Source organism: Vespula pensylvanica, chromosome 2 (genome assembly GCF_014466175.1).
Source record: "Vespula pensylvanica isolate Volc-1 chromosome 2, ASM1446617v1, whole genome shotgun sequence".
Taxonomy (NCBI): Eukaryota; Metazoa; Arthropoda; class Insecta; order Hymenoptera; family Vespidae; genus Vespula; species Vespula pensylvanica.
This window is the reverse complement of record NC_057686.1, coordinates 11252755-11272457: the sequence shown is the minus strand read 5'-3', so window position 1 is coordinate 11272457 and position 19703 is coordinate 11252755. Positions and strand designations below refer to the sequence as shown.

General features: G+C 34.2%; 5 protein-coding genes across 9 annotated transcripts; 2 read left to right on the top strand and 3 right to left on the bottom strand.

Annotated features, from left to right (window-relative positions):
* Nucleotides 1–62: 62 nt before the first annotated feature.
* LOC122638192 (26S proteasome regulatory subunit 7) lies at nucleotides 63–2428 on the top strand. Its single transcript, XM_043830991.1, has 6 exons — nucleotides 63–264; nucleotides 374–411; nucleotides 606–1088; nucleotides 1170–1334; nucleotides 1418–1584; nucleotides 1665–2428. The coding sequence occupies exons 1-6, from the start codon at nucleotides 192–194 to the stop codon at nucleotides 2041–2043; spliced, it is 1305 nt and encodes a 434-aa protein (XP_043686926.1). The 5' UTR covers nucleotides 63–191; the 3' UTR covers nucleotides 2044–2428.
* LOC122638191 (cytochrome P450 302a1, mitochondrial) lies at nucleotides 2154–4985 on the bottom strand. 4 transcript variants are annotated; one of them, XM_043830987.1, is made up of 8 exons: nucleotides 4551–4985; nucleotides 4192–4445; nucleotides 3884–4124; nucleotides 3629–3804; nucleotides 3092–3546; nucleotides 2752–3000; nucleotides 2454–2684; nucleotides 2154–2365 (listed from the first exon to the last, which is right to left on the bottom strand). In XM_043830987.1, exons 2-8 carry the CDS (start codon nucleotides 4382–4384, stop codon nucleotides 2249–2251), a joined length of 1662 nt encoding a protein of 553 aa, XP_043686922.1. In that variant the 5' UTR covers nucleotides 4385–4445; nucleotides 4551–4985; the 3' UTR covers nucleotides 2154–2248. The 4 variants fall into 4 exon arrangements, with proteins under 4 accessions (XP_043686922.1, XP_043686923.1, XP_043686924.1 ...); XM_043830988.1 differs by having other exon boundaries at nucleotides 4604–4985; XM_043830989.1 differs by having other exon boundaries at nucleotides 4665–4985.
* Nucleotides 4986–8479: 3494 nt separating this feature from the next.
* Nucleotides 8480–13122, top strand: LOC122637732. Its single transcript, XM_043830069.1, has 4 exons — nucleotides 8480–9070; nucleotides 11333–11592; nucleotides 11669–11788; nucleotides 11883–13122. The coding sequence occupies exons 1-4, from the start codon at nucleotides 9032–9034 to the stop codon at nucleotides 12484–12486; spliced, it is 1023 nt and encodes a 340-aa protein (XP_043686004.1). The 5' UTR covers nucleotides 8480–9031; the 3' UTR covers nucleotides 12487–13122.
* Nucleotides 12730–15942, bottom strand: LOC122637737 (endocuticle structural glycoprotein SgAbd-8). Its single transcript, XM_043830073.1, has 4 exons — nucleotides 15513–15942; nucleotides 14629–14804; nucleotides 14053–14314; nucleotides 12730–13744 (listed from the first exon to the last, which is right to left on the bottom strand). Exons 1-4 carry the CDS (start codon nucleotides 15522–15524, stop codon nucleotides 13646–13648), a joined length of 549 nt encoding a protein of 182 aa, XP_043686008.1. The 5' UTR covers nucleotides 15525–15942; the 3' UTR covers nucleotides 12730–13645.
* A 772-nt stretch (nucleotides 15943–16714) lies between these two features.
* Nucleotides 16715–19661, bottom strand: LOC122637728 (stabilizer of axonemal microtubules 1). 2 transcript variants are annotated; one of them, XM_043830063.1, is made up of 13 exons: nucleotides 19498–19661; nucleotides 19239–19290; nucleotides 19099–19158; nucleotides 18924–18968; nucleotides 18704–18853; nucleotides 18427–18616; nucleotides 18141–18295; nucleotides 17912–18062; nucleotides 17693–17826; nucleotides 17422–17611; nucleotides 17102–17342; nucleotides 16929–17002; nucleotides 16715–16859 (listed from the first exon to the last, which is right to left on the bottom strand). In XM_043830063.1, the coding sequence occupies exons 1-13, from the start codon at nucleotides 19518–19520 to the stop codon at nucleotides 16810–16812; spliced, it is 1515 nt and encodes a 504-aa protein (XP_043685998.1). In that variant the 5' UTR covers nucleotides 19521–19661; the 3' UTR covers nucleotides 16715–16809. The 2 variants fall into 2 exon arrangements, with proteins under 2 accessions (XP_043685998.1, XP_043685999.1); XM_043830064.1 differs by having other exon boundaries at nucleotides 18704–19158; nucleotides 19487–19559.
* Between the last annotated feature and the right edge of the window lie 42 nt (nucleotides 19662–19703).

The window sequence follows — 19703 nt, the reverse complement described above, 5'->3', positions numbered from 1 at the left end:
CTTATCAGATACTACTAGGAACATTTATTATTAGCGAGCATTGTGTTCGTATAACGACTACCAATTTTTGCTTGTAATCTGTCGGAGCTATAACCTAAAACTTGATCAGCGTCAACTTATCATTGCATTATTATTGTGTGTTAAAGTTCTTTTTATAATCGAAACAAGTTATTTCAGTAAATATATAAAAAATGCCGGACCATTTAGGAGAAGATATGCGCAAAGTAAAAACGGAGGATGAAAAAGAAGAGAAGGAAATTAAGTGTAAGTTGAAGAGAAATTGTTTTTTTTTTCTTTTCTTTTCTTTTTTTTTTTTTTTTGAAGTTATTATTTTTCTTCCGTATTTTTTATATGTTCAATTCTTTGATTTCAGCTCTCGATGAGGCTGATATCGCATTGCTGAAAACATACGTGAGTTATAATTTAGAGAATATATATTTTCTCTTTTATTATATTATTTGTCAAGAACAATGCTCCTTAGATTTTTTGTTCAGTTATATCATTAGCTCTTTGTTATTTCATATACATTTATCAAAATTTTTCCAATTCGATCGATTTAACATTTTTGTAATAGAATCGGTATGACAATTCTATGTTTTACATAGGGTCAAGGTCAATATACGAAGAGTATAAAGGCGGTTGAAGAAGATATACAAACTATAATTAAACGTGTAAACGAATTGACAGGAATTAAAGAATCAGACACAGGTTTAGCACCTCCAGCTCTTTGGGATTTAGCGGCGGACAAACAAACTCTTCAAAATGAACAACCTTTACAAGTCGCTCGTTGTACCAAAATTATTAATGCTGACTCTGATGATCCAAAGTATATTATAAATGTGAAACAATTTGCTAAGTTTGTAGTCGACTTGGCAGATACAGTAGCACCAACGGATATAGAAGAAGGCATGAGAGTTGGAGTAGATCGTAATAAGTATCAAATTCATATCCCATTACCACCTAAGATAGATCCAACTGTTACCATGATGCAAGTAGAGGAAAAGCCAGATGTAACGTATAGCGATGTAGGTGGTTGTAAAGAACAAATAGAGAAATTGAGAGAAGTGGTAGAAACACCCTTACTTCATGTTAGTATGTAAATTTAATTAACAATGTATACTTTGCTAAAGTGTTACGTTTACGTTGTTCTCATATTTATTTATTTACAGCCAGAAAAGTTTGTCAACTTGGGTATTGAACCTCCCAAAGGTGTATTATTGTTTGGACCACCTGGAACTGGTAAAACATTATGCGCAAGAGCAGTGGCCAATAGAACAGATGCTTGTTTTATACGTGTTATTGGTTCAGAATTAGTTCAAAAATATGTCGGAGAAGTATGTAATTATTTAAAAGATGTACTATAATAGAATGTAATTAATTATGTCAGTAATACGATTATCTTTACTCTGGATTTCAGGGTGCAAGAATGGTAAGAGAGTTGTTTGAAATGGCACGTAGTAAAAAAGCTTGTTTAATATTTTTTGATGAAATTGATGCCATTGGTGGCGCTCGTTTTGACGATGGAGCTGGTGGTGACAATGAAGTACAAAGGACGATGTTAGAATTGATTAATCAGTTAGATGGGTAAGACTTTATCTTAAGTATATCGTATAGAAAGCTAATGATTTTCATAATATATAATTGATATAATATATTCATTTTAGCTTCGATCCTCGAGGTAATATCAAAGTTTTAATGGCAACTAATCGACCAGATACGTTAGATCCCGCATTAATGCGGCCAGGACGTTTGGATAGGAAAGTTGAGTTTGGTTTACCGGATCTTGAGGGTCGAACACATATTTTTAAAATTCACGCGCGTTCAATGAGCGTCGAAAGGGATATCAGATTTGAGTTACTTGCTCGTTTATGCCCTAACAGTACAGGAGCTGAAATACGTTCAGTATGTACAGAAGCTGGAATGTTCGCAATTCGTGCACGTCGCAAAGTAGCAACAGAAAAAGATTTTCTCGAAGCTGTGAACAAAGTTATTAAGTCCTATGCTAAATTCTCCGCTACTCCTAAATATATGACTTATAATTAAGTTCATTTATTAGAATGAAGTACATAGGAATTTCTTGAAAAAGGTACTGGATAATAAAATAATATAATATTGAATAAGGTGTGATCAATAATCTTGAATAACACAATAAATGCTGTATAAACTCGAGCTTTTTATAAAAATAAAAAAATTAGGAAATAGGTTCTTTTTACAATCTTAATTTCTATTAGAATGAAATATATAAAATTCATTGCTGTTTGTATCTTGTAAAATTGAGCTTGATAGGACCATCTGGTTTATTAATTAACAAAGACTTACAACCAAGATTTTCACCATACCAAGTGAATTCCAATTCTCGACACATCTGCATAAAAAAATATGTTTTTTTAATCGAATATAAAATATAAAATAAAAATTTTGAATTGAATTTACAGAGACTGTTGATAACATACTCGTATTAATAAAGTTAGCATGCTTTGTTCAGCAAAACGTCTTGCGATGCAAGATCGTGGTCCATGACCAAAGGGTAATACTAAATATGGATTAACAGATTTTACAATATTAAAATCTTTACTTTCGGTGTCTATATTTTTCCGTAACCATCTTTCTGGTATAAATGAATATGGGTCATCGAAATACTCGGGACGTCGGCACGTTACTTGATTCTGCGTTACAACTACAGTCTAAACATACAAACATTATGGATATAATTATAAATAATACAGAGAAATTTAATAATTAAATACTTACACCTTTAGGCACGTGGTAGCCACTAAGAACAATATCAGTTTGCAAAATACGTCCTATTCCAATTGATACTGGATTCAATCTAAATGTTTCTTTTAGTACAGCCTTCGCATAATAAGCTTTGTGCAAAATATTTGTTTCTATGGCTTCATTACTATCGGGTAATAACGTTAAACATTCTGATCTTAATTTTTCTTGGCACTTAGGATTTTTTCCAAGGTGATAGAAAACGAAAGCCATAGTATAAGTTGTCTAAGTAAGTCATAGAAAAGTTTTTGCAATTAAAAATTGTTTGATGATGATGTAATTTTTTATTTGTTGGTATTTATATAAAGATACTTACAGTATCGATACCTGCGAGCAACATATCGCAAGCCATACCAACTATATCTTTTTTGTCTAAAGCAGGATTACTCAAGTATGCGTCAAGAAATGAGTTTTTCTGAGAAATTTTTTTTTTCTGCATTTTCTGAGTTACCATTTCTATTGCAATACTATAAGAAAAAAGAAGTATAAGAAAAAAGAAAATAAAATAATATTTAAAAATAATAAATAAAAAAATATTTATAATATACAGAAATTGTATAGCATACTTTTCCATATACTTTTGTGCTTTGCACATTTTTTTATAAAGAAACGTGTCGAAAAATCGCCACAGCCTAGGTCCATTGTCTAGTTTTAAAATAGCACTATTAGTTGTAAATGCTGCATCAATGAGTTTCGAACTTCTAGAATCTTTCTGTCTTTCTTCCTTCGAAAAGCTATTCATTCTTACATCAAAGGCCGTGAAACATGTTACTAGAATTATTTTGTACATAACAGAATACAAAAATGTTCAAAGATAAATGTTATAAGAATAAAAAGTGTATAGAATAGTTACATTCAAGAAAGAGACGCGAAAGTAATGGTAAGAAATCATCAAATTTTTCTTCAGTACAAAGAGGGAGAAATTCTTTAATAACATGATCTGTGTCTTGCAGATAACTAACAACATGATTCGGTTTGTTAAGAACCTTTTGAAACTCCTTACGTAATCTCCACCATTCAAGTCCATTTCTAAAATATACATATAATATTAAATGTACTTTTGTAAATATTAATTGCTAAGATTTATAAAAGAAACTTTATTTATTACGTCGGTAAGAGACCTCCTGTATTATATATATCGCTTCTATCCTTTCTATATTTCAAAAGAGCTAAATGACTTCTGCGTTCAGGATATAGACCTGTTTCTGCTTTAAAAATTTCTGCGATATCTTCAGGACGATAAACTAATACAATTTGTACACCTGGCACTATTTCTTCTCGTATCAATGGACCATAATGTTTTAACTTTTTAACTCCGCTTTCGTAAAGTCTTGTAAATGAATATTCACCTATCAAGTAGATATAATGTAGCATAATATTTACTTTATCAGTTATGACATAATTCATTAAGTTTACCAATTAAAGGAATGTATTTATACAATGTCCCAATTAAAGGCAAAGATATTGGTCCTGGAATATCTTGAAAGGAATGCAAGACCGTTTTATTCATTGTAGAAAAATTGACTGAGTAATTATTGGTAAATAATTGCAGGCATAATTTTTTTGACAGCAATGAGATAACTTGAAACTTTCTCATTTGAAAGAACATATTTATATGTATTTTGTGCCAAGAAACAAGTTTCAGGTTATATTATATAAAAAATATTATCCTATAAAATTCAAATATTATAATCAATCTTTTATAATTATCAAACGTATAACAACTAATGTAAATGGATTCTTAATAACAGTTGCAATCTAAAAAAATGACATACGATTAGATCGTATTATTATAATACTTGCGAACAAAGCACATTAATTAACGAACGTTTTTTCGCGCCACTGCAAGTTTTGATTTGAAACACGCACGCGTAGGTTAACCGGCTTACATATGTCACTTTGAAGATCTTCGTCGATCGATTCTTTCGGTTAGCTGATGTTTTTCAATGTAATTTATTCTCGATGTTAGATATCTCGTAAATTTTAATGTGTTTACCAGTCTGCCGTATAAATTGATGTTACCGAACGATAATACTACTTTGTCCTCTGACATGGTTTCATATAAAATTGTAAAAACGAACACACGTGTTCTACAGAAGTTATATATTAACATAACGTTATACTTTAAAGAAACAAAATTTGATAAAATCTTTCAGAGAGAAAAAACTACGTTTAAACGAGATACAATAGATAAAGGATAAACAAAAATGTAAAGTAAAATCGAACGCGAACGATACAAAAAAGAAAAAAGAACAAAGTACGAACAAAAAGAAAGGATATTATTATTTCGGTGGCTCATACGTAATATATATATATATATATATATATATATATATATATATATATTCGATATTGTAAAGCTCGAAATGTATCTTCGCTCGTGAAAGGCAATGGGAAGAAAGTCAAGGGAAATAATCTACTTGGCTTGAATGTTATAATCGCCTTTTTCTCTTTCGCCATGGTGAAGTGAACATAACACTCGGAGAAAATAACGGATAGAGAATATCGATACGAATAGTAAGCACGATCATTCGAACAAGTTAGGCGATCAATTCAATTCATCTATTCGATTTACAAAGTGGTCCCTGCCTATTTCGAATTGACGATCGTTCGTTGTTGTTTAATCGACAATTCCAACAAAGGAATATCCGAAGGTGTAAGTACGCCTATTTTGTCGTATTCAACGGAAGAAACATCGTAGGTTGTTAGTGTGTTTTATCACCATTAATTTTCCATCGGACATCGTAGACTTTGACGTGCAGAGATTTGCTTCTTACGTGGTTATCGTAATATTTTTGTTTTTCAACAAGATTTTGGCGCGAAAATTGAAAGCATCGCTCATCCTTTCGGTATGCGGAAGAAATCGAAGAAATCGCTGACGTTATTCCTGGTAAGTTTAACGATTCTCGCTAAGTCTATTGAAAGCTATGAAAAGAATCGTGAAAAGGAAAAATAATAATTATATAAAAAAAAAAAAAAAAAAAAAAAAAAGAGAGAAAAGAAACTCGCGAGACTGGATGATCGATACAAAGAATCGAATAACGAGACATGTTAATAAAAGCTTATTAAAAATGTGACACGTGATCATTCGTGGATCTCGAGGATACTCGCGGGATAATATGAAAAAAGGAAAAAAATTCAAACAAAATAAAAAAAGAAAAAAAAAAATTAGAAAGTATCGGATTAGTATGTTGTTACTAATATAAGAAAGATATCTTCGCTCGTTTGCTAAATACTTTGCGTTTATCGGTTTCTTTTAATCGACGAGAAGCTTCAAATCGAATCGAATTTTGACTTTCTGCCGAAAAACGTATCGATCCAAATTTCTCTCGTAGTTATACGCTTGTAAAAGTGAAAGCGTTCTGTTGTGAACGCTTCTAACGAAAGAGAAAATACACGTTGTTATTGTTGCTGTTGTATGTGCGTCTTTATACGCATATACACATATACACATATAATTGTGTACGTCAGATATGTTCAACGAGTCGAAAGGAGCCGCCTTGCGCTACTTTATCGCTTTTGTCCTGTGGCTGATCTAAGAAACATCTTTGCTACTTCCGGTGACACAGCTAGTCGACCTTTCTTCGAGGAGCTTAGAGATTGGACGTTCTTAAGAATCGGGCACGTTCCCACGCACCTTACGTTTCTTTCTCTCTCTTTCTTCTCATATATTAAAGTTACATTCACACCGAATTTATCTACGAAACGTATTGGACCACCATTTCGTATTTGTATTTGAACCGCCATTTTCAATTTTGAAGTTAACGTCACACATTCAACTCGAGAGATCTAATAAAAATTTCTGATACGTCGTTTCGTGAAAGTTATGATAAGTTTTTATCAAGATATCTCTTACAATTGATTTATTTTCTACGCTCTATCAAAGTGTCGATACTTATATATAGTTTCATGAAAATTATGATAAAATTTTATTTTAAATATCTGGCATATTTGAAATTTCTCTTACGATTAATTCAGTTTTTATATTCCATGGTAACTCGGAGAGAAAACTCAGCAATGTGTCTGATAGTTCTTCGTATGTATACTTATACTAATATTATATTATTATATATCTATTATTACTATTATATATATATATATATAATAAACACTATATATATTATAATTTATATATAATAAGGTATATAAACTATAATATAAAATATATTGTTGTACGTGTTACATTATATCATAATTTCTATCTATTTTTTATCATTTATATTTTATAGTGTTTTGTCCAGAATATATCATCGATCAAACGTCATTGTTATGAATAGATCCTTAAATTGTATTCATAACACGAGAAGAAAAGATATCACGGCTGACACAAGTGTATACTTTGTTACGGTAGACACACGATGTTTCGTAGATTATACGAATCAACGTAACGCCATCACACTCCTTTTCTTTTGCAATGATCCGAGAACGAGGCAAACGAGAATCTCGTTAAAACGAAGGATCTTTGAAATAAAACGCTTATATAAATAATATTATAATATATGTGAGATAATATGATATAAGAGAGATTCAAAACAGCGCGTACATGCTTTCCAAACGATTTCGAACTTCGTGGGCGATTTCCTTCTTTTAATGCAAATTAGTGAAGGGGGAAGTCTTTAAAAACTCTTTTATGTAGAGCAAGAGAATAGGATCTAGCATGTAACTGTAAATAAAGATATTTACGTATTTACATGTACGCAAGTAGTATAAAAAAGTATACAAAAAGAAAAAAAAAAAAAAAAAGAAGAAAAAACTATTCCGTTCTATAAGCAACATGGCGAAATTCGTGAAGTCGAACGATGAGTCAATACTTTGAAATTTTTCAAAATTCGTAGGCTTCGTAATATTTCTGGATCGATAATACTTTTTATAGAAAAATCGATTCTAAAGATTTACCGTTTCATGATCGTTAAATCTAACGGATAATTATTTCTTACTGAAGATAAATAGATAGTTAGCTAGCTACATCGACTCGAGATGAAATCGTTATAATTATGCGAGTTTCGAGGCTGCGATCGGTGCACGGTCACGATCAGCGATCACGTACCGCGTGATCGAGGATTATGCGTAAAGGAGGTGATCTCCTTGCTAAAGCACGTGGGTAGAAATCGAACGTGATATATCGTTACTTACTAATGTATGTATATATAACCATGACGCGTGATTATTTTTCTGCATAGAAGAAAACAAAAGACTACACAAAGATCGTAATTTAAATTACGCGCCACGTGACTTTATCTTGAATCCTATTGATGGATCATTTCAGCGGGAAATTTAAATTTCAAGATTTATTTTTCTTTTTTTCTCGTATCAAATATATTCTTAATTTTGGAATAAAATTTCTAAAATATTCTTAATTTTTGATTAAGTTTATCGTAAGAATACACCGAGCGATCGGTACACGATGATCGTAAAAATTAAATCAAGCTTTATCTCGTAGAGATTTCAATTTTAATTTCGTTTTTTGTCACAAAAGAAATATCCTCGTTCGTCGAATATTTTTATTATTATTTTCTCTTCTTCTTTTTTTCTTCTAAGTTTTAAGAGAACAGAAACTAGTTTTCTTTTTTTCGAGCGTATATATATATATATATATATATATATATTGTAATGTATAACAACGACAAGTAAGTACTTACTCGCGACAGTGGGCGGGTCGAGGTCTTGAACACGCTGGGAAAAACGATCTCGACTACTCACGGCGTGGGGTGATCTCGAAGGAAGGAACGGAGGTCCTCGGAACTTGGCGATAGCTCTGAAAATTGCGGGAGCCTTCGTCGTTTCTCAGTCACTGTATCGCGTCCTCTCGGCACGCTTCGATTATACTCTGTTACTTAGTCTCTTTTTCCCATTTACCTCACCCTGTCTTTGTCTTACTCTCTCGCGATTTACGAGAAAACCACGTGGATGAGTTTAATTCAATCAAAGAAACTTTATTTTCTTTCCATCTCGATTCTTTCTTCAATCTTCGAATCGTATCATAGTTTTCTCAAATGAGATAAAAACTATGTGAAACGAGAGATGAAAAGATCATCAAGAATTCTTATCACAGGGTCTATCTTTTTTGGAAATTCAACGAAATCATCGATTGAAAAGGATCGAGGGTGAACGAATACATTCTAACGAATGTATTGACAAAGACGAAGAAAACAAGCGAACGGGGGTGGTACACGAACGAACGACCTGTCAGAAGGGCTAACTGGCGAGATTAGAAATAAAAGAAAGAAAAACATCTAATAATATACGGCGATATATCATGCATATCCGTGTGTTGGTCGGATCGATCGTCTTAACGGTAGGTCGAACAATGTTTATTTTTTCTCATTTTTCAAAGCGAGTCTCATCTTCGATTTTATTTTACTATTCGGATCATATGACGGATTCTTTCGATTAGTAATCTCGATATGAGTCATCTTTTTCTCCTGATGCATTATCGAACGTGTACCGAACATCATCTAAATACATACATGCATATATACATATATACATAAGTATATTCATACAAACATGTGACATGTGCGTTCGGAACGAAGCATGAGTAATGACAGTCATCACGACGATAATGACATTACGATACCACGAATGTATGACTACGTTCGATAAAAGAGAAGAAAAAAAAAAGAAAAGAAAAAAAAACAAATTAGAGTCCTCGTGTCGTAACAATTGCGTTGATTGAATAGCCAGAGAGAATAGTTTAGAAATGACAAAGTCGCAATGGCGTTGGAATATAAAAGGCGCGAGAATAATTAACCCTACGTACGGGGAATGACAATCGAGTTATACGTGTGTGTCCATGGGAAGGCCGTTTGTAAGCATTCTACGTGACGATCATCTATACATTTTTGATAAACATATTCAACGTCGCATGATTGTTTAATGGTACTACATCTCACGCTATACATAGATACATACATATATAGGCAAGTACTTATATCCTATATGTATGTACAAACACGTATATATGGGTATATAAAAAAAATGAAAGGTTGTCGAAGAGATTTGATTGATATAATCGTTCAAATGATCTCATTCGCATATAACTAATTTTTGTATAAAAAAAATGAGAGGGAGAGAGAGAGAGAGAGAGAGAGAGAGAACAAGAATTTCAAAAGTTTAAGAACAACGAGACGTCAAAGCGAAAGGAAACTCGTTCTGTTCACTAAGGAGAAATTTACTGGAGATTCACAACATATATAACAAACGAAGAACTTGGTTGGCCGAGTTCGTATAATTTAAATTGGACGACATTCCAACGGTTTCGACGAGAACGTATCATCGTTACTGTTAAATAATTTCTTTCGCTATTAGATCCACCGTATTTATTTATTTTCTTGAAATCTTGTTTTTGACGTTGCATTAGTGATTTCCAAGAATCTGTCTATTACTAATTCAAGAATCGTCTTCATAAATCATAAATTATATTTTCATAATGGTGCATATCGTGCGTTGTTCAAACGATCCGTCTTTCTGCATTTCATTATCGTTATAATATTCGATGTAATAACATAAACGTAGTGGTATCTTACTTACGTTTTTATTCGAAAGGGATATAAGGATAATTTTTTCGATCACACTCGATGACACGTCTGCCCTAACGTGCTAACTTGCCAGGTCCGGCATCTCTTAATATGGAGCGCAGGAGAGAAATACTACGGTCTTGGTCAAGCCCACGCGTTATCCTAAATAGAAGGGGGATTACGTATATGTATCTTATATGGGAGTCGAACTCGTGTTCGTATTTCGAACGATAGAATCATAGAAAAGAAATCTCGAGCGAGTAAAAAAGTTATTAAAATGACATTGACTAAATGCCAATGTAACATTAGAAAAATAGAATAAATAATAATCGAGGATGATTATCAGTCGGCTTGCTTCAATCGTTGCGTCCTTGTCACGCCTCTTGCTTCGCCTCTTGGTTTCTGTTCACGGTCGCAGGACCTTAAATGGATTGCTTTGTGAATCTCATATTGCGTCCTAGTTGCATGCTCCGCTTTATGCCGATTATACATATTATGTAGCTACATAATATCGTATGTATGTATGTGTGTGCGTGTTTGTGTGCGCGTGTATACAGTAGCGTAGCCGTAGAGAATCGATTATTTCTTTTTTTCGATCTTCTTCGTTCTTACTCGATCACTTTCTCTTTCTTTCTGTTTATCTCTTTTTATCTTTTTTTTCTTTTCTTTTCCCTTTCTTTTTTCTTTTTTTTCTTTTTTTTTTTTTGTAGAAAGTGTCGCAAACGTTGCTCGTTTTTTCACCAATTTTATATGAACAGGTAAGATAGGAATACAGTGAAATACGTTATTGCCGTTTTTCTTGGTACCGTTACGAGATAGTCGTCGGCAGACAGACAAACGAATAACTAGCTAGCTTAGGCAGTTGTTTGAACTGTAACCGTGGGAGGAAACGTCAATGAACTCGTTACATTGCCGTTGCTTGGCCAAGAAATCTTATTGGACGCTCTATATACGACAGTGACTTTAAATGATAAGAAATAAAAACATGAACGTTAACATTTCTCTTAATTAATATAGGTAATAAATATTCTTCTTTTTAGCTTTCGATTTGTTGGTCGGCATCAAACGCTTACGAAGCCGAAGGAAGAAGCTGGAATTATGTTCCAAATACACAGTACCATATACAGACTGATGAAGGTCCAGAACGATACTTTCGCTTTCAGACATTGAACGGTCAGTTTCGAAAAGAAAAAAGATTGGCCGATGGCACGGTCATTGGTACGGAGGCCTGGCTCGATCCTCTTGGATATTTGCGTTACAAAGATTACATTGCTGACCATCAGGGCTATCGAATTTTAAAGTAAACAAAAGTCAAACGAAGTTACGTTGGAATTCAGATTAGAACAGATCGTTTTGTACGTATTATTTTGTTGTAGATCGAAGATGACGTACGTGGGGAAGGATACGCCGATTCACGAAGCTCTAATAAGAACCAAGGATGCACCAGCACAAAGTGGAGTTTTAGTCAAGACTAGAAAGCCACCAAATCCGTTCAGGTTATTTCAATTGCAAAGATAAATGATTTCTTTGTCCTCTTTTATCTCTGTTCAAATATAAAATATCTTTGTTAATATTCATTCTCTTGTATAGGAAGCCGAACAGGAATGTAGGAGGTGTCAGTCCTTTGTCCAGGAAGGATATTAGGACCGGTTATTACACTCCAACAACTATCAGGCCGATCACGATCTCGCCGTATCTGTCACAGCCCAGCAACGATTATTATCCGAACCGAGCAAATTACGTATCACCGATCGTTGATTCGCAAAATTCGAACGATTATACGCGAGCTGAGAGTCCTTATTACAGAAGGAACTCGGTACAACCTATTCAAGTTCTTCAACCACCTGTTCCAAGCGGTGATACGTCTTACAGATCGTCTAGCCCATCTCGAACGTCTCAAAGTCAGCTGGCCGATGATATTGTACCCCATAACGAAGTCCATACCACTGCTAATGGTTTCGAATATTATCTTAGACGTCAATATCACGAAGAAGAACGTGAGCCTAATGGAGAGAGCATTGGTTCTTTCGGTTATATCGATCCTTTTGGTATCAGAAGAGTCATCTATTACAAGACGGATCCACAAACTGGTGGATTCGTTCATAAAAAGAATAACAGATATGTTGGCTTTGCAGCAAAGCCGTACGATCCATCGCCACCTGATCTATCTCGAACGAATAGAATGTCTTCCTAATTTTCTTCGTGCTACGAAGAACCGATCGAAGAGCTGATCTAAGAGATCATTGAATAATCTCACTCACGTTGCTTTAATGTTATGCCTTATACGTACGATGTATTGCATCGATAAATTGCAACATCGAACGTTCGGTGAGCCTGGACTCGATGATCCAGTTGTTATTCCCTATCGTGTATGCTAGTCTCCCTTACGATAGTACGCAATGTGCGTATGATGATTCTTAATTTTTTGTTTTCTTTCTTTTTTTTTTTTTTTTTTTTTATTTTTTCTTCAAGTATTAGACCATATTTAGATTCATTTTTGACTTCGCGAATACGAAAGATCTCCCAAGTGGAAATAACGATAGTTGACACGTCGTAATTAAGTTCTCTAGGTTCTTAATAAATTAATTTACTTAACTTATATCAGTTATTAATAATAATATTAATAATAGCTTCGACGACGTTAACGCACTACCTCGTAAAATACTATCGACGAAAAAGTATTCTTTTTGTTATTTCTCTCTCTCTCTCTCTCTCTCTCTCTCTCTCTCTCTCTTTCTTTCTCTCTTTATTTTTCTCTCTTATTATTATTCACGAGACAAAGAGAGAAGTATATGCTTAAAGCTAATAATAAAGATGCTTTATTCCGTAATGAACTATATACCTTTAATTCATAGTCATTCAACGGAACAACGTGTTTCTGTTTCACGTTCATCGTCCATTGACCTTAACACTTACCTTTACTTCCATAGAACGGAATGACGTAACCAGTTTTGAATAACTTCTTTTTGTTTTTCTCTCTTTTTTTTTTCCTTTTTTTTTTTTAATGCAAATCACTTCAATCTCTATAGATAAAATAATGAATGAAAAGAAATGAGAACATAAAAATAGGAATTGGAGAACGTCGTTGCATTTCTCAAGCGTGACGCTAGGAACGAGCGAAAGCGAAGGAACAATGCTTCGTTTCTTACTACAAACATACGTAATAATCGAGTGTATTATCGATAGAGATGAGAGGGACGGGTTTTAATAGGTGATCTAACGACTTAATCGCTACGCCTTAGCAAAAATGCCATGCTATATAACACGCTAGAAACGAAACGGTGTGTCTGGATTGGGTGAGTACGAATGAAAAAGAAACTGGTTACAGAGCGTTGGAGGAGAAGATTTGATCCTTATTGTCGGAACTTTTTATCGTAATCGTCCCTCCTATCGATTTGTTGGCTCAGTGGTTGTTGTTGGTTCTTCGAGGCGGCCTCTCGCGCTTCGGCTTCCTGTATACGAAAGAGAAAGAAATGTAGAAATGTATTTAAATGTTGCGTTACGACCTGTTAAGTCGAAAGATCGAGATATCGAAAGAGAAAAGAAACGTCGAAGATGTTGTTTTCGCAAGAGTTTGTTCTTCCAGAACGATAGAGATGGAAAGGGATAGGAAGAAGGATGTTGCGCGAGGAAACAGGGTAGGTAAAAAGAAGATAGAAAGAGAGGTAGATAGATGGGCGACGATAAGAAAGAAAAGGTCGTAGGTAGCACATATATATATATATATATGTATATGTATGTATATATGGTATGTATGTACCTCCTGTTGTCGAATGCCTGCAAAGATGAGGTCGAGGCCTTTCTGAATCTCTTCACTGACTGGTGGTGGCGTGGGAATATGATCACCGGACGCGTGAAAGCCCGTCTCGTCCGCGGTATAATGAATGGTGATCAACTGTCCCTCCGGACTCATGTAGGAATAACTCCCCTGTTGTACCAATGCCTCACCTTGTTCCGCACCTTCGCCAACCGTTTTGATGTAACCGCTCTCTTCGGCAATGATATTATTCCCGGTTTCGTAACTACGAAGGAATGATCGTAAGTCGACGAAATGGAGTTAAATCGTTATTATTGATCGTTTGCGAACGCGATAAGACGAGGAGCGGGTTTATAATTTATCTTTCTTTTTGTAACGTATCTCGTTCGTTACGCAAACAAGAAAAAGAAATAAACGTTATCGTATTGGAGAGATGGTACATGTCCAGCATCATTTTTGAAATGTAAGAGAAAATAGAATTATTATTTTTTTTTTTATCGTATGGGACTCATGATTCTTGAATGTTAAATTTATAAAATCGATCGATCGATCGAGGTTTTCTTTTTTTTTTGTAAATACCTTGTCTTGTAGGTTCCATCGTGTTCTTGTTGTTTGTTCCAATGTAAAATAGGAATAGGCGTTGTCGTTGTACCTCGTCTTCCATCGGTAGCAGCGTTCTGTCGATCATCGTCCTGGTAATTACTGCGATAATTTGGATCTTGGGCTACTGCTAAACCCAAGATCACGGCTAGTATCTGTGATCCGATAGAAAATCGTTTTTAATATGATCTACATCGCAGCATATTTTTCATTATGAAAGAGAAAGGGAGAGAGAGAGAGAGAGAGAAAGAGAGAGAGAGAGAGAGAGAGAGAGAGAAAGAGAGAGAACACGATGTTACGTTCGGAGTATCATCCGTCTGTGGACCAGGAGCAACGAAGCTTCTCGGACGCTCTCGATGCGATGAGTGAAAGTGAGAAGTAAATGCCAACGTGGGTCGTTTAACTCCTGACCCGCAAACTCTGCCCGACCCATCATCTCTCTTTCTCTTGCTCATCTCAACTCATCATTTTTTTCTATCGTTACAATCGATTATCATTATACTCGTATTACGTTTATATTATTCGATAATTTTTCTTTTTCTTATCGCACCGTTGACAAAGTAAAATAAATAAACTCGCATTGTATCAATTTATTAGAATTATTAATTTATAAATCACTTGGAAGATAATCAGAATGAAATCGATATTGATGTTCGATAAAAACGAACAAGTTGGCAATTATGCGATATTGTCAGGCTAGTCAAGATCGAGAATCCATTTGAATCTTACTTTAAAGACATGATATTGTTTTCTTAATGAGACAATGACAAGCATGAACAAATCGATGTTTTAACAATATCTCTCGTATATCACAGTAAGTGATATCCTAAGAGTATAAAAATGTATATGAGAATGTTACTTACCACGCGTTTCATTGCGCCGAATCGATGTTTGGAAAAAGAACACTTAAGGATAAGAATACTGGCGCTTCACAAAGAATATCGTTTAAATGAACGAAGATACTTGCAGCCGAACACAATCGAGTGCTATCCAGGGAGAGGAAAGAAATCCCCTTTTATACCAACTCTCACTTTACCCCTACTCGACGAATGTTCGGCCATAAAGGATTCTTCATGTGGTTTATACCGAAGTATTAGTATGTAACGTAGGTATACGTTCGATGTTTGTTTGTGTTCGTGTATGTGGGAGCGTCGCTTCCTGCGAGATCGAACCTAGTTACCTGAAGAAGCTAGACGCGAAGAGATACCGTCGATGACCTTAGACATAGTTCGAAGTCGATGTTGAACGCATTAATCTCTTTGGTTCTCTCGAACTCATACTCTATTTCCGTCTACTATGAAAGTATGTCGATGATATACTTTCATCTCTTTTCGAGATAACGTTACACGTCGGATACCCAAGTCTTTCTTTATTCTTTCGCAATCGACAAATTTTCGATATGTAAATAGCACACGGAAACTATTTATGTAATTACCAACTAGCGCCTTACGTTACTTTATTTGGCGAGAACATATTTATACGTTGCAAATTGCATCGCGGCAATTGATTTTCCGTTTTCCACGATCGTTCGAGTTAGTTCATAATGCGAAGTTAAGTAATCGTTACGCAATCTTACGGGATGAGTTCGTTTCCCGAAGATTATATCTCAAATCGCTTGAAATATTATTTATATATGCACGCAGCTGCTGTTAATGTCGTGTTATTCGCGTCATCGCGAAAGTAACGTTACGCTTTTTCTCATTTACTTTCTTTCTTTCTTCGCAATTTTCTTTATTTTTTCTTTTCTTTCTTTCTTTTTTTATGTCACTGTCACCCGTATACACCCTAACTCTTGCGCAAATGCATAGACGCGTTAAACACTTTCACAAGATATTTTCTTACTTGTTCCTGGATATCTATCGTTGCACAAATTTGGCTGATCGTTCTAAGAAAATTTTTTTTAAATACCAGACTCGATGACTTCACTCGGAGTCTTCTCGAGTTGAGAGATGACTTAATCTGTTCAACTTTCACCGAAGAGATCACAAAAAGTTATCGATCCTATGAGATGATCGATGCAAGTATAGATTGAATGCTTACAATTTCCACGAACGAATGACATATCTAAGTTTTTATTTTCTTTATTACTCTGACAGTTATACAAGTTGACATTTTATCTTCTTCTATCGATTTCACGAGAAAAGATAAAGATACATTCATCTAAGACGCAGGACAAACTTGACACGGTTGACACGGTTGACATGATGGTACTAAAAAAAAAAAAGGAGGAAAGAACTTATGTCGAAGCATTCCAAAATTTATATTACATATGTACTTACCGGTACAATTATTTGACGTAGAACAAGGTGCACAACACGGTGACAATGGCACCAGAGTTCCAGGTGGTATGTAGCTGATACGTAAAACAATATATATATATATATTGAATGAAGCGGTTAGAATACGAATAAAAAAGAAATATCAAGAAGCTATAGAATAAATTAACAGGTACCTTAAATTATACGTTGTATTGTCATCTAAAGGAGTAATCGGTGAACGATACAATGGTATTTTGCTCCAAGGTTTAGACACTGGAACCGCAGGTTCAACAGGTTGATAACTCAAACGCATGGTAGTCTCTGATTCCATCGGCAAACTTGGCCGTTGGTATAAGCGTTGATAAGTGTACGAATTATTTCGTAACAATGACGCATAATTGTTTGGTATGTATGACAATCTATGAGTGGTACAACCTACGGGAAAGTTTATCTCGAATGTCAATTTAATTTCAAACGAAGAATAGATGATAATGAAGTTATGACTCAAGCTCACATTCCAATGGAAGTGGAGCACATATAAGATTATCTTCTGGTCTTATTCCTGACGGAGGTATACACTGTCGCCAAGTGTAATCATGTTTTTGTGTTGTCTCATCTTGCATAGGTCCTCTGCCTAATAATTGTCTATCACAGGGTATTATAGATTTTTCGGGTGTAACACACCAATTCCCTAGGAAACTCAACTAAATGCATAGTCGTTAATAATCGATTCTATAAAAATTAAATCATATCGGATTTATTATTAACATATGATTATTACTTACTTTATGAACTGTATCATGAGAAAGTGGACAAGACGACACACAAATGTTCTCCTGTGGTTTTACTGCATCACTTCTCTCGCCTCCACAATTGAAGTAACTCAATTGATAAATTGTGTCATCGTTGAAGCAACAATCTGTATTACGAGAAAACAACGATGATTTTTGTAACGATGATAAAATTCGTCAATATTCTCAAATATACATTTTTCGTGTATTAACCTGCATTAAGTATATTTTCTGAATCCTGTACCATAAAAGGTGTTCGAGGTTTCTCACAATGTGGCCAGTAGCTCAGTTTATATGTTGTACAATTTTCCATAGTATCAACTGGCCGATGATATTCTTCCTTCTTTCGCCAAGGTTGATCTTCCTGTAATACCAATGTAATAATTAAAAGCAAATATTTTTCGTTTAAGGATAAACGATTTCGTATTATTAACAAAAGTACCTTCGTTGGTGGTTCGTTTGGCCAATAGCTCAATCTATATGTCGTGCAACCATCCATCGGTACTTCTGGCTTGTTATATTCTTGTTTAGGCGCATAAGACTGCGTAGGAAGACGACAACCAGAAGGGAAATAACTTAATCGATAAGTCGTGTCATCTATATATTAAATATTAAAAATTCGCATTCGTTATTGTTTTAATCGATATTAATGATTTAATCGATCCAATTAAATTTTATCGAAAAATTAAGTTTGATCGATCGATTTAATCGAACTAATTAAAACTTACCAGAAAGAGAAGCACAAGGAAGATACAAACTGCTTCTTGTTTTAATAGCTTCAGGTGGTATTATCGATTTCCACGTATAATCGTGTTTTTGAGTAGTTTCGTCTTGCATAGGACCTCTGCCAAGCCATTGCTTATCGCAGGGTGTAATGCATGGTTCCGTTTTAATGCACCAATTACCCAAGTAACTCAGCTAACATATCAATGTGGTAACAAGAAAATTTGAAACATAATCTTTTTTTTTTTTTTTTTTTAATCAATGGAAAAGAAAAATATTAACTTTATGTGTCGTTTCGTCGGTTATGCAACCATCACCAACAGTTAGACAATCTTTGGGTTTTATCGGTTCAACAAGTGGACGAGGTCCGTCCCAATAGGAATATCGATAAGTTGTGCCTTCCTCCATTGGCACATCCGATTTCCAATAATACTACAAAATAAAAATTATGATCTTTTTGTTTTTGTAGGAATTCGTTAAAGGATTCATCATTGACACTTACTCGAATTGGTCGGAAGGATTTCGGTATTTCCGGTTGAATATATTCCTATAATAAATTTCATAGTATTCTTTTTTTTTTTTAAATACCTGTATTTCTTCATTTTATTTAATAAATGTATATAATAATATGGCAAGATCATACGATGAGTTATGCCGGTAATATAATTTGTACTCACGAAAGCAGTGGGTTGTGGTATGCAGCAGCAACAACAATTGCAGCATTCATCGTGATCCAGCTAAGAATAGATTAGCTTATTACGATGATGCGATCGAGAAGAGATTAAGAATATTTTTTCACAGGGATTTTACTACTTACTCGAATTTTATTCTTTGCTTCTATAATTGACACCGGACGCCTTTCTTTAACTCTGTGATAAAAGTACGGTTCTAAATATTTATTTCTAATTATTTTTTAAACGATCTTGTTAATGTTATATATATATATATATATGTATGTATGTATGTATGTATGTATGTATATGTATATGTATATGTATATGTATATATAAGGGGAAAAAGTGTGCGTCAGACTAAATGTTTGTACTTATAACTGTAATGAGTTACTAGTGGCTCACGGGTCGGGAGGGCAAATCTCCATAATTTCTATTTAGAAATTTAATATTGCTGCTAAATGAAGTGCTTCCTATTTTGCAAGGTTACACGAACGGAATTTAGAAACTTGGAATACCCTTGAAACTAGTATTACAATGAAATATGCAACGTTAACTTTTACCGTTGATCATGGTTTTTTTTTTTCAACCATTAGAAACATAGAAAGCAT